General features: G+C 38.5%; 2 protein-coding genes across 3 annotated transcripts in view; both read left to right on the top strand.

Moving 5' to 3' along the window:
* LOC139129573 (hormone-sensitive lipase-like) overlaps positions 1 to 14,733 on the top strand; it is a 377,850-nt gene that overhangs the window by 108,926 nt on the left and 254,191 nt on the right. The window lies entirely within an intron of this gene.
* Positions 73 to 14,675, top strand: LOC139129574 (nonsense-mediated mRNA decay factor SMG9-like). Of its 2 annotated transcripts, none has more exons than XM_070695217.1 (12): positions 73 to 277; positions 1,439 to 1,621; positions 6,142 to 6,216; positions 7,037 to 7,232; positions 7,790 to 7,896; positions 8,243 to 8,355; positions 9,123 to 9,330; positions 10,094 to 10,283; positions 11,179 to 11,286; positions 12,372 to 12,482; positions 12,846 to 12,987; positions 13,935 to 14,675. In XM_070695217.1, exons 2-12 carry the CDS (start codon positions 1,448 to 1,450, stop codon positions 14,008 to 14,010), a joined length of 1,500 nt encoding a protein of 499 aa, XP_070551318.1. In that variant the 5' UTR covers positions 73 to 277; positions 1,439 to 1,447; the 3' UTR covers positions 14,011 to 14,675. The 2 variants fall into 2 exon arrangements, with proteins under 2 accessions (XP_070551318.1, XP_070551319.1); XM_070695218.1 differs by lacking the exon at positions 73 to 277 and adding an exon at positions 278 to 369.

Here is a 14,733-nt window from a genome sequence, read left to right as displayed (position 1 = left end):
TTTTCTATCGCAGCACACGAGGCTCGTCGGCATATATCACGATTTTCCTGTTAAGTTAGGGTGCCACAGAGCAGGCGCAGATTTGATTACAAACATGGCGGTCATTGTAAACACGATAGTGTGAATCAAAAGTCTACGGATTTCAGGATTGCTGTCGATAATTTCTTTAAAGACCGACAGTATCGCGTGCGCATCATTCTCGATGTTTGCAGGAGACTCAAGTTTATCATTCTAGGACTACACAGTGCTCCCCAATCGATAACTGCTCCTTCAACAGGTAAGAACATTTGCAGTACGGTGGACGGAGCTTTCCCAATATTCACCGAGAAAAAGAAGGATTTCGAACGCTAATTTTACATTGAGAAAAGGGTAATTATATCTAGGAAAAATGTATGCGTAGCTACGGCTCGAGGCTTTGCCTAGTCTGGGGTCGGCAAAACCAGACCGTCCGACCCACAGCTGGCTTTCAACTCAATGCAGGCAATTTGAACCGCCAAACCCTCACTGATGCAGCAATAGCGGTCTGCTTGCATTGAGTCGACTGCCTGTGTACCGACGCAAATACCCTGGCAAAACATCGAGCTATAGCACCGCATCTACCCCGAATGCAGCCCTTTTAAAGTTTGTCAACAAGGAGTATACCCACAGGTTCCGCCCTCCATCCATGGAAGGAGGTCATTACTCCATCACCCGTTCCGTGGAAATGATAAACTAACAATTTTGACATTTCAATGTGCCTACTACGATGACCAATATGGTCACTGTACCAGACTGCCAAGATGTGAGTTTTGTGTAAATAACTTTATTACAAGGTACAGTGTGATTGTTCAACTCTTCAAGTGATTATCACCACGGCAAGGCTGCAAGAATAGCCCCTCAAGAAGTCTCTAGAGGGTCTATGCTGCAACATGTCATCTCTGATGCACCAGGCTTTGTTTGGTGTATAGAGCCCAAGTGATTAAGAGCCAAAGTGCCTGTGTCTCTGATACAAGATGACCAACAACTGCAGTGATGATAATGATTAATAATAATAATAATAATATCATCATTTATAGTAACTTCATTATTACAAAATTGCAAAATAATAACGAAAGTCCAAAATTGGTTGTACAGTAGTTTAATGAGTCTGTACATGTCTGAGATGTGCAAGTTAATACTGTGGTTTGTGATTATTTATTTTCTTGTTCATGTATTCGAACTAAAATTATGGAAATATTCTGGTTAAAAAATAGTTTCATGATCAATATGAAATATTAATTTTAAGAGAGCGATATTGCCCACCATAAGACAGTAAGGCAACATGACCATTGAAATGAACAATGAAACGTGACCTTTTAGCAACATCGAGTAAGTTTATTCAATTGGACAATGAAGAACAATTACTGTAAATGTTGTCTCATACACACAAACCATTCTTTTCATAATCTTGTGTGTAAAGGGTTTGACCATGGCAGATGCTGGTCCAGGCGGAAGACGGAGGCGCCGTCGAGGTGGACGAGAAAGAGCTGGGCAAGAGCGCCCCCAGGGAAGTGTTGGTGACAGGGACTATGGTCGTGAGAGGGATCCCCGTCCAAGTGATAAAGACAGACCAGCAATGGCAGAAAAAACAACCAAGGACAAGGTAAGATTTTTTATCAATTTTCAGCATTTGGGATAGGAGTGATATGCGTCCTGTTCATTTGTGTAGCAAAATATGCTTAACCACAGAACCACAGAACTTGCACACTTCAGCTCTTTCATGTATACATTTTCATTGCCTCTAGTCTACGGTTTATGGTCAGGTAGATCGAATATTTTAGATCTTTGTCACCATTGCTTGAGTGGAAGTTTTGTCAACAACACTGTTGACTGAGTCCCAGTTACGCTATTACCGTATTCCTCCGATTCTAAGACCCCGCCCGTTTATAAGACCCCCCAGGATTATTTTATCAATTCGTAATTAGCTGTTCGTTCGTTTATAAGACCCCCCAGGGGGGTACACCCGAATTTTGACTGGAACAATAGAGCCATTGTCATGTAATGAGACCAGAATATCCACAACACCTACGCAGTACGCTGCTTATCAAAGTCATCACAAACAAGTGTCAAAGTGAAGTATCAAACCTCACACACACACGCACACTATTGTTGGGGTTTGGAACATGTGAATCGGGAACAGTTCTATCATTTCCTGACGATAAAACTACACTTGGATTTCACTACCTAAATGAACAATATAAAAGAGTTTGATTTTTTAGCGTCTCGATCTAGTACAATGTCGTCTTTTCGTTACTGTCATTTTGCTACCATCAAAATAAGCAGATTTTTCAACATCTGATTATGTACGAATCGAACATTTCGATGCAATTTGGCTTCCATGAAATGAACATTTAGGATAGTCGGGTTTTCGGACTTGTCGATCAAGTACGATTCGCTCATTTCATCACGATCAAACAAACACAATTTACACTCATACAAACACAAAAAAGTTTGGGTATCAGTACTGTTTTCGGAGACTGTTGTGGCCCTTAAAAGGGCCGTTTCATTTTTTTGGTCAGCGGCATGATTTGGTCTGTTTTAGTGAATATGTACGGTGAAAACAGTACCTCGGACTGATTGCTTTAGCAGAGGTACAGCCGCATTATTTGCCAAAACACCGACGTGACATTTCTCTGCCATGCCAACTCTTGGAGAATGGATGAATGCTTTCTTCTTTGCCTTCAAGTAGTATTTTTTGTTGACTGACACGTCACGATCGATGATATTCGAAAGTAACCGTGCCCGGTATGAGTGCTGCATCTCGCTTCAAACTTTCAACTTTGCAACCATCTTGAACAACGGCTACAGCATTTTGATCGTGTATGTTGTCTGCATCTCGGCGAAGTTCATACGGCAAACCAAGTTCTAGCTGATTGCGACGGTAGTTAGGCATGCCGACAGCGAGAATGTTTTTAATAATTACTTTTTTTCCTTGCCCATGACGACCGTGCACTGTCTTATGACTTTTCGGGAAAAAAAAGTCTACGATAAATCGACGCATTTTTATAGGATCTTGTGACGATGGCGGGAAATCCTTTTGTTGCCGTTATCAATGGAAAATTTGGGACGTGTGAATGACACGAGCTTTGAACTTGCTTCGCTCAACTTTTACACTTTTGTTTTCATACTACTGAGGCAAAAGACTACGGCACATGAAAAAGTTGCTCTTTAAATGATGTGCTTATAAAGATTTTTTCAACAGTTTTCTATCAGGTAAGGTATCTTTTGTGATCATTGTGAATAGCTGTACGTTTTCTCTACGTTCAAATTTACCATTAAAGTATAAAAAGATTTTTTCAACAGATTTCTATCACGTAAGTTTTCTTTTGTGATCATTGTGAAGCGCTGCAAGTTTTCTCTCACGTTCAACTTTACCGTATAAGCAACCAGTGAAAATAGAAATATCATTGGCATCGTAAAATCTTTCAAAAAGACTTAATGACGACGTTATCGACTTCGACTGGTTTGACTTAGATGAAGAGGGCAATTATTGTGTTGACAAACGAAACGCGATATCCAAAGTTTCTTCCGCGCATGAACTGAAAATTCTTTGAATTTCTTCCGTTTATGTTTCATCAATTTCGTAGTTTTTCTCATGTAATGAAGGTATTTATTGTTTGAACGGCATTTGTGTGTGTCCTTTCCTGAACTAGTCCCAGCAATGAGTAGAACGATAGTGTAACAGATTTTCAAGATTATGCACGCTTTCGAAGTCTTGCGAGGGAAAAATACCAACTTCATAAGCTTAAACGGCCCTATACACTTACAGTTAGAACAAAAACGTGCATGATCGTACCATATTCCGAACAGTTGATCATAGATGACTGATTCGTCTCGGCCAGCCGATGCCTCAACACTTTACCTGTTCGAGCCTGCCTGTTCGTAAGATCGTTTCGAGATACGGTTAGACTTTTTGAAACTAGGAGCAAAATAATAAAACTCATGACGTGTAATTGGTCGTTTATTTTAAGGAGTACAGTAAATGAAAATCGTACATAGAAAACATCGGACGGACACCAGCATCCCACTGAACAGAATTTTACCTTGACCTCATGCACTGACACCTTTGACCTATTGCGTAAATTGACCAATCACAGCCAGCGGAACTTCAGGGACTTTCCCTTCACTCATTGTCTGACCTTTGTGGCCATGCTATGTATGGGGAGCTAGCTGCTGCTGAGGAACGTACTTGTTGTACAAAGTTTCGTGGTGATTATCTATTCACGAAATACAAAGATTTATTGCTATCGTATTGTTTAGTAAAAGAAGGTATGGCAAATACGTTATATTTCAAGACTTGTTGTGGATCTCCATTAATTTATACTTGTACAGATTCGACTGCCAGTATCCACACAGCATGGCCATGAGTCGATATCACAAAGTATGAGTTGTCTGTAGCGTGAATCAAAAACCATTGGCATAAAAATTTGCATAACATTGCATAAATTAGCATAAGTTAACTTTGACGTTCGATTTCGCGGTGACATCCGTTTATTAGACCCCCATATCTTTTTCGTCATCTTTGGTTCTGAAAAGGGGTCTTAGAATCGGAGGAATACGGTAAGTCTAAAGGCTGGATCAGACGCTCAGGGAAGAACACTTGCAAACTCTACCTTGCAAAAATGTTACATTCCCACTCGCTAAATTAAAAGGTCAATTTCGGGTCATGGTCAGACATTTCTTGGAATTAATTATCAATCTGTGGCACGGTAAGAAGGAGTTCATTGAAAATTCACACTCATATCGTTTAAGGCTTATTTGGTGGAGGTTGTAATAAACTCTCATTATGAAATCTTCCGTTATTTAATCAAAATATATATTCCTTTATTTGAAATATTATTCCAAAAGAACGTTTCAGAACCTCATAAAAATGTCATGCTATGAATTATTAAATTCTCAGTAGGATTCAAACCTTCAATATACAGTATCTAACTTAGATAGAAATCAAATACTTCTGTTATCACAAACAAACAAATAAAGTGAAACAAATTTAAAACCTCTTTGAGGTATTCCTTTTTCCATAACAATTTTTATTCATCGATTATTTGCGGGCATATTTTAGGTTAGGCCTCTTGCTCTCATTCATGGTGTTGTCCTAACACGCTAGCAAATTTCATATACCAGTATACCCCATGGATGTACGTTCATTAGACCCCTAACACGTATTCCACCATAAAGTATGAGCAATTTGTTGTTTGCAAAATTATTGTAATCTACAAAAATGTGTCTGAGTAATCATCACTTTTGTGAATATCTGCAGACTGGTGAAAATCATATCAGTGTACAGAATATACCCCACGGTATTATACGATGCCTTAGGTTGGTGACATTACAGGACATGGTCATTACACATGACAGGCATGGCTCCTACGGTTTCTGGAATGACAGCACAAGTGCCATGTTTCTGAAAAGGATGTTCATGAAAAAAGAATGCAGACCTAAATATTTAAAACAATATTGTCAACAGTTTCTATTGCTGCTTCGCAAATCGTATTCTCTACCGTACTCGCCACATGTACTCATATTCAGCACCAACCCTGTCCTTGCAAGCTTTGAATTTCCCATACTCAATACATTCAGCACCTGTAATCACTTTGACGCTCAGTTTGTAATAATAACGCCCAGGTTGTCATACTCAACGCTCAGTATGTCATTTTCCACACCTGGTCTGATTCTCACTTTTCCATTTTCAACACCGCACTCTTGTTTCTTGTTTTCAATGCTCACTTTGACCATAGACTGTGGGGTGGGGGGGGGAAGATTTGATGCTCACTTTGTCATTTTCCACCCTCAGTTTGACCCTTGCTTTGTCATTTTCAACACTCAGGTCAATGCTCACTTTATCATTTTCAACACTCAGTTTGACGCTCACTGTATCGATTTTGGAGCCTTTACATACCTGGCATCTCTTTTAATAAACTGCCATGTTTCTAATGTGGTACTAGTGTTAGATCATAGTTTTAGAGTTACAGCATTAGCTACTGAGCTAATTCTTACATTGACATGAAATTCTGGATAATCATTATCACCATCTTATATCAAGCCATCGTGGATAGTTGTACATACTGGTACATGTAGGTCAATAGTCTGACAATAACATGCTTATTTTTTTGAACTGTACAGCACGACAAGGATGCAAGTGTAATGGTCGTACCACAGACAAAGCCTACCATCATCCTAGCCAAACCACCAGAGAGGGTAAGTGAGCAGAGTTCACCAATGATGTCAGTGTCTCTTGCTGTTACTCGGTGTTGTATCAAAGAAACAAACATACACTTGACAGGATGGAAATTATCAGACCTATTTCAGTGTTTTTGTCGAGGGAGGCTGGCTGCCGAATGTTACCGGGGTTCCCTTTGGTATATCAATGCAATCAGATTAGCAGACAGCAGAAATGTTACCTGCGTTCCTAAATCATCTACCAATGTTCCCCAACACAACCTTTGCAAAAACACTTCCTTCCCTCTTCTTTTATCCTTTCTTCCCACTGTTCATTCCATCTGTACATTTATTATTACTATAAGACTGGCAAGTAAGACTCTTTTGGAGATATTTTTGAAAAAAACGCATATTACATATATATCCATGTATATGTTATCAATGCAGAGCTTGCCGAAGGGCTGGTACCAGTAGCTGATGAAATCAGCAGCCCAGCCTCAGTTCTGTTCAGGCCAGTAGTCATCAATTTTGTCATCAGCTGAATAGACGGCCTGTCCATCGGCTGGAAAACTACTAGCCCTGCATAAAAACTACAAACACAGTCACAAAAAGCTATTACCATATTGTATGATAATTTGGTGTTGAAAGGGTGAAGACATTGTGACCGTAAGAACAAATTGTATTTCAGTAACATCAATGATTACATTTTGTGGTATATCTGGTATTTGTTCCATGGCAGCTCTGCTCCTACGGTTGCAATTTATTTTTGCACATTATCAAACAGACATTTTTTGAACAGGTCAAAGTTCATATTGAAGATTCGAAATATGTCAATCATTTATGTTTATGTTCAAAATAGAAAGACTCCAGTGGTTCTGCTCCAGTGCCCGATAAGGCCCCTGTTGTCCTGATGAAGGCAAGAGATGAAAGCAAGCCATCTTCACAAACAGGAAATGTCTCCGCGGCAACACCTGCCATGGGTGACGGTAGTCATGGTGATCACCATCCCCAAGTATACCAGCTGCAACGTCACCCAGTGTCTGGTCCTTCCGAAGGTAGAGTTCAAGTTCAGCAGGCAGAGGTCATTTGTAGAACTTTCAGAATGTTGTGAGCTTTACTACCATGTATTATGGATGCGTCTTTAGCTCTAGGACTTGTCATGTGTCTGTCTTGCTATCATAGCAGACACCTACCGGAATATTTGATATCTGAATTGCTTCTGATTTCAACCCAATGTGACAGAGGAGCTTATTGCAGGGGCCAGGTTTTTGTGTCAGTGTAATATTTTATTTTATAAATAACATGCATATCACATATCTTTTATTGTAAGTACACATCCTTTACATAAATAGTATGTGTGCGATACTTATAACAGACAGGTAACTGGTCCTTAAAGATTTAAGAAAGAGACTACTACATCTTAGGTATAATTTCAAGACATTCATATTGTGAATTTACAGCAGAGTTGCCACAACTGGCAGCTCCATTCTATACTTTCTGAGACCGTAGTCCATATGTTTGTCACCGAGAAAGTACATGTAAGTGACTAAAAGCTTGTGTATTACAATTGATTGGACTTCATATGTGTTGTAAATTTGTCACAAACACACAGGTGTGACTCAATCCCAGCAACTGCCCAGGCTGTCCACCCCACCTGAGATGACACAGAGTATGAAACTGGTGGACGACTCCTTACAGTGGTGTGACAACGGCATGGAGGTAATCGCATGATTTTGAAACTGATTGATGGCGCCCTCTAGAGGGACGTGAAAAATTGGTTGCATGATGGTTGTTTTGGACAAATTAAAAGGAGCTGAGGTCAAATGCTTATTTAACCCATTCAACCAAATTCCCGATGAACAGAATACTTGTTACAGAATTAACATATCAAGCAAACTGATATCTAAGTACATATACGTTAGGTCTTTCCAAACATCTGTAACACCCACCCTTATTCTCTACATGTATACCTGTACTTGTATAGGTACAACCCCACCATTGAAAGCAAGCAGACAGTACCGTCATTTGTCATTGACAAGGGCCAAAACTATAATTGTGATTTCAGATGCTGCTTGATCAGACAGATTTTCTGGTGGTCGGTGTCATAGGGTTACAAGGCACAGGCAAGTCTACGGTGATGTCACTCATCGCTGGAAATGCATTTGAAGACAACCCTAGGTAAACAACATTTGATTTGTTCTTTGCCACTACTTGATGTTATTTTAGAAAACAAGACTGTTGATAACGTCGTACAACAGAATGATAGCTTAAATAAGTTACAAACTGAAAATGGGAACAGCGCTATTGGAAAACCATGGTGGCATTAGTATTAGTTTACTCAAAGAATTCAGAAGTGTTGTTGAGTTGGAATACACACTCTCACAGTCTCCAATAATCTTTAAAATCCCAATAGCTGCGAATGTGTAATAAACCAATCTCAAAACATCCTCAGTTTTCCAAGAGTTTTCTTTGAATAAGACCCATTAAAGACTGAAAAAGTGTATAACACTTTCATAAATGTTGAAAGTTGCATGTAATTTCAAATGTTTTAACATCATTTTAGATTTCCCGCCATTTTCAAAAACTAAGGATATGACTGAGAAAACAACGATTACAACAACAAATTGTTGGCCATCGTGTGTTGTACATTCAAGTAAATGGCATCGTGCTTGGGTGTATGATCACAATGTGTATGTACAGGAAAGACTGTGTTTTTGTACTTTTCTGTGGGGGTGCTATTTTATGAGTGCAGCACCCGTTTATTATTCAGCCTGTTAAAATGTATTGGCACGGTCCAAAGCAGTGAGCAGTGATACTTCTACACACGTCCTTCATTTAGCACATTTACACGCACCAACTTTGGTTTGAAAATAAAATCATGAAAATAGTGCATAAAAATGGCAGCTATTGGGGCTTTAATGTATGTATTTATTTCTTATTTTCAGGTTGTATGCATTTCGGCAACAGAGCCGTGACGTGAAGGAAGTGGCAGGACACCAGACTCGAGGCATCGACTTCATGGTCACCTCAGAGAGAATCATCTTACTGGACACACAGCCGATACTCAGTGCGTCCGTACTGGATCAGATCATAAAACATGAAAAGAGTTTACCACCTGAAATTACAACGGCTGAGAATTGTGTGGAATTACAGGTAAGAAATTAAACAATAATAATAATAATGATAATCATAATGATAATGACTGTATTAGCCAATGAGAAGCAGCAGGCAAGATTCTCAGTTTTGGAAAAAACATACACAGAAGTAATGAAGAATCATCTTAGAACTACCAATAGATCACTCATCAGTTAAAGGGTCATCAGTTAAAGGGGTAGTCTCTCTAACTTTTAATGAATTTTTTCACTGTTTTTGTTTCTTGTTCGTACAACTGTTTCTTGTTCTACTCCCTAAAGCGTGTTGTACATGCAACGCCTTCTCGTTGGCTTGTTCACTCGAAGACTATACATATGCACTTGTTGTTGGTTAAATTTGAAGGTTTGGCCTGAACCAGAATTCACTTGTCGACAATAACCGTGCAGTTTACTCATACACAGGCAAAGTTAACAAGCTGAATACTGTGTATCTCAATATGATTTTTGGAGAAATACAAGAAACTGCTGTGGACATTAAATAACAATAACGGTAGTGACAAAATTATCAAAAGTTACATCAACTGACCCTTTTAAGTAACACTATTGCATAAATTTTGGTTACCTAAGCTGAACGTGCACAGTCTTCTCAAATGCAGAGCATATTGTACAGAGTTGTTGGCAATACAACAGTTCTTGAATAAAACTTGTTTTCACGAATATTTCTACGTTCCAAAAAAATTCTGCAATGTGTGTCAGAAGTAAGGGAAATTGAAAATGAGCAAGCTACAGCATGTAAGAAATATTCCATTTTCTATTTTTTTCAGTCTCTTCAGTTAGCAGCATTTCTGTTCACAGTGTGCCATGTAGTGTTAGTGATTCAGGACTGGACTGAGGACATCAATATGCTGCAGTTTATCCACAGAGCAGAGATGTTGAAACCACCAACGCCGTCACCTAGTGTTGAAAGCAGCACCAGTAGTAGTGACGACAACGATGATTTCTACCCTCAAATAGGTATGTATATTTCAAGCCTGTCACCCCTCTTCACAATTCCAGAAATCCACGTATATGATGATAAAGGCAGTAGGGCTATACCACAATTTTATGGTTGTAGGGGTGAATCTGTTTCAGCATTACTCAATATGAGAGAACAGTCATACATTTGCCCCTCAATAGTCATTCAGCTTTGCCGCAGAGGAGAGTTTTGTGATGCCAAAATTGTTGGTAGTTCATGCAGCGTTATTACCCTTTTACCCCCATGGTTTGGTCCAAACGAATATTATGAATGGTAATCGTGGACCTTTGTACTGGGATTTTGGGGTGATCAGGTTAGCCATTTCACTCCTCAACTTCAGTTCAACCTATAGTGTAGTTGTTTTCAATAGGATGGCCATACCAATATGTAGTGAAGTTGGGAATGGTTGAACACCACTGAGAGTACTAAAATTGCTGTTTCCTGCAGTGATGTGTTTCAATCATCAACCAAGAAAAGATATTTGAAGTGTTGTTTATTGATCAATTTGTAATGTCATGGCCAAGCACAAAAACAAAGAGACAAAGTTGTGTTTGTATCATTTTCAGTTTCCGCTATTTCACCAATTGACTGATTATGTTCAGAACATTGCATCCAAATTGAGGGTCCTATAACTAAATCAGCTTATTTCTCTGTTGTACATGCAACAGTGTACAGCCTCAAAAGTACAATCACTCATACATATCAGACAAATATGTAAAAAGTGGTGAATTTTTAATCCTAAAGCAGCATATTTTTTCTTGAAGTTTTTATCATATATAATTTGAGTTCAAAGGTCATATCTTTAGCACGATAAGAATATTGTAATCGGTGCTTTGATGCTCTCACACTCATCAACTGTTTCAGTTTTATCTTGGATATTTATTCCGGTTTCAGTGTTTGTACACAACAAAGCCAGCAGAGAAGATTTCAAGCTTGATAACATCCAACAGGCAAACAGAGTTATCAGTGTTTTGCTGCAACACTCCAAACTGAAATATAAAGGTGAGTGGGTATCACATGGACGGACCGTGGTTCTGTGTACTTATCATTTCTCAGGGCAATTCTGTGAATATTTTACTTGATACTGCCAGTAATGTAAACATAGTGTAAAATATAAAATGAAGTTTTTAAGTTTAAAATACCCAAACTATTCATTGTATGGTTTACAACTTCAAATCCTAGGGAAAAATGAATTTTAAAATAAGATTCCATCGAGACTAAATTCATGTGACAGTGACAACATTTCATATTGTATGCAATATTTCCTACTCTAGGAAAACAATTTCTTGTTTAAGCAGATACCCTGGTAGATTTTACCAGGAGTGCTCCCCCTGTGGTATTAGGGGAGAACAGAATTGGTATCATGGCTGCCATACCTTTTACCTATCTTCCCAAACCTTAGCAGAAACGCTGGAAAATGAAGAAAATGAACATGTTTTATGGAACGAAAAATCAAAAAATACCATCAAAACTTACAGATATTATCTATTAGCTAATTATGCTGTTAATGATTTGAGTGTCAAAACACTGACTGCAGCAACAACTAGACTGCCCACTCACATTGGTTTGAATGGCAGGGGACATGAAAAGTCTACCAATTTAGTTTTCAGTGAGTGTTATTTGAGAAGTACACAAGAAGTGATCTCGGCTGTCAAATTGTAAGCTGCATTATCTGACACAAAGATCTTGTACACTTGTGTGCTTCCGACTTGTTGACTTATCGGACCCTTCAGAATGGTAGAGCATACAGTCTCCATGGATTCAAATGACTCGTTTGGAGACTGTCAAAAATGTAGGGCATTTAATTTTATTTGCAGTCCTTAATAATAGTGAATGAAAAGTCAGTCCACTTGAAAGTTAATTCATGTACAGTGAAATTTCACCAAGGTTGCTTCTAATAACAGGAAATAAATCCATAGTAAACAACCCAGTGTAAATATGTTGATCGAAGCTGATAAAAGGCCAGTCGTTTGATGATTTTCTTCTCTCACTATCATAAATCATAAAGCTAAAGTTTGCAATTAATTTAATATATGCTAACACATTTTGAACTTTGACCCTTTTGTTTGTTTGTTTGTTTGTTACAGGTTGTATATCAATCACACATAGCAAGCTCCTTCCTCACATGGACAATGACTTACCAGATACTGATGTTAATTTATTCCTGATGCCCAAAGCAGATTCTGCAAAATCTGACGGTCAGTATATTTATTTGTTGAACAAGGAAACTGTCATACTTTCTTTTCTAGCTTTACAGTTCATGCAGGGAAAACTTCAGAGGGACAAGTCACTGCTTTTGGTATTCTTTTCCAAATCGCCAGATTCCATCGCAAAATCAACCTGTAATTCCAACGATGTTGATCATATGTGACTAGGTGAAGTATTCCTTGTACCAGTATGCTGTACTGTATGTACGTCAGAGTTTTCAGTTTGTTTTAGCTGCTGGTAGCGCATGAGTCCATTGTTTTCCTATTTTGTTTCCATAAACTTGTAAATGATTCTAAGCAACTTGATCACGTCTTTGAATTACCAATGAACTGTTTTTCCTTTCTCATCTTTAGCTGAAACCAAAGGTGTCACATCATTGCTACCGGAATACAGAGGACATCCAGAGCTGGAATCCATCGTGACGACATTGAGAAATCTCCTATTCAGTGCTTCTAGGACGCCATTAGCTCACACTTCACTCACAGAGAAAAATTGGTAAGAGTTTTATCAGCGGACAGCTGTCAAAACATCAAAGGATGAGTATTTTAGCTCACAGTCAGAAACAAAGATTATTTATACTGTGCAGAGATGAGATTCCGCTTTGATTTAGGTCGTTGAGGGCGCTATTGAACAAAGTGGCCCATCCTCATTGCTGTTTTCCATAGATCACTGAAGGTTTTGCTAGATTTCTAGCGAATGTTTACTCAAATAAATGTGCACGATCAGTAACTATACACCATCAATTATGCAGGAACTGAGCGTTTTAGACAGCTTTGTTTAATACAACAAGAATCCTCTGATCACAGTAATTTAATTATACTCTCATACCTTCATATCCCTGTACTTTGATGTTTCCATTTTATTTAAAGAATTCACAGTGTCACCACAATGGTTTGGCCTGATTTTTATCAATGATGATTGTGGGTCTGTTTCCAGGGAATAGGGGTGAACAGGTTGAAAAGTTGAACCATAGTCTTATGGGAAAGGAATGAAAGTCTCACAGCAATGTTGTGAACAAACTATGGCTAATGCGTGGGAGGGGCTGTTGTGGTTAAGGTAGTATGTACCTCGAAAGTGAAAGACTTAAACTTTTGCTCTAACTTTCATCAAGGAATCTTTCAATCATTTTCTTTCAAAATCAAGAATAAAAATAGGGGGTCACCATGCAAATTTTGGTACTAGAGAAACAAATAATCCAAGATTTACTGATATTAGAAATTCAAAATGGCTGCCATCCCTGTGTTAACTCTATGGAGAAAAATAAAAATTTTCGAATTTGGAAAACTAAGCCATGGAAAAGTTTTCTTTCACCAAGAGCTTTAAAATGAACCCCCACATGTGGTATATCAGAAGAGAATTGTAAAAGTTTGAGAGTCCGAATGTCTGTCCCCGATGTGCGTTCTACCTTAAAAGCAGCCATCACATCATTGTATCTTTCACAGGTTTCACTATGCAGCTAGGACGTGGGATGGAGTGAAGAAATCCAACCTTATGTCAGAGTACAGTAGACTTCTATGAAGAACCTACTTCAACAACGTCACTGTCTTTAAAAAGTTCCAGAGCTTCTTCACTCACTCAAGAAACCAGGACATCCAGTGCTTGTCTCAAGAAACGAGAGTTGTATGAACCACTAAGCACTGTACTTTCTCTGATTGAACTGCTTTATGTAAACTAATTCACTACTTTGTGTCTGTCAAATTTGGCCCTGTCATGTACGGGAAGTCATTTTGGAAAAGTAAACGTTCTCTTCAGACATTATTGCTTCTTTCCCTCCCTACCTCCTGGATGTTTCATGAATATCACCCAAGTCTTTTAATTAAGCCACTGGAAATGTGTTTCCTGTCAGTGTGGCAGAAACTCGGCTCTCACTGTTGCCATGGCAGCAAGACTTTTCTGGATTTACTCATCTGAAAGTATACATTTTGCTATGTACACACCATGTACTCTACTCAGCTTAGGCACTGAATGAGAATATGGAAATTTCACATGAAGCAAGTGCCTTTGTTTTGTTCAAAGGTTTGAGTGTATGTGATGAACTCTGCTCCTAGATCCTGGTTGAATGGAGTCTCTGAAACTCATGGGTTTTATTTTATTTTTATCTACGAAAAGTCTTGAGACTTTGCTGTATGTGTACAAAACCTTCAAAGAAGTTTGTAAATAATAAATCAATACATTGAAATTAATTGCTGCATTCAAGAGTCTATTTTGTGTCTTTTAATTTCAAGGTGGGGGTTTCGAAAT

The sequence above is a fragment of the Ptychodera flava genome, chromosome 3, assembly GCF_041260155.1.
Source record: "Ptychodera flava strain L36383 chromosome 3, AS_Pfla_20210202, whole genome shotgun sequence".
Classification (NCBI taxonomy): Eukaryota; Metazoa; Hemichordata; class Enteropneusta; family Ptychoderidae; genus Ptychodera; species Ptychodera flava.
The sequence above is the reverse complement of the archived record's forward strand: the minus strand, read 5'-3'. Positions and strand labels throughout refer to the sequence as shown.

Bases quoted from the DNA above. Each gene is read 5' to 3' on its own strand.
- LOC139129574 (XM_070695217.1), top strand. From the start codon at position 1,448: ATGGCAGATGCTGGTCCAGGCGGAAGACGGAGGCGCCGTCGAGGTGGA. The intron at 1,622-6,141 runs GTAAGATTTTTT...TGAACTGTACAG, and splicing joins AAAAAACAACCAAGGACAAG to CACGACAAGGATGCAAGTGT. The intron at 9,331-10,093 runs GTAAGAAATTAA...TATTTTTTTCAG, and splicing joins AGAATTGTGTGGAATTACAG to TCTCTTCAGTTAGCAGCATT.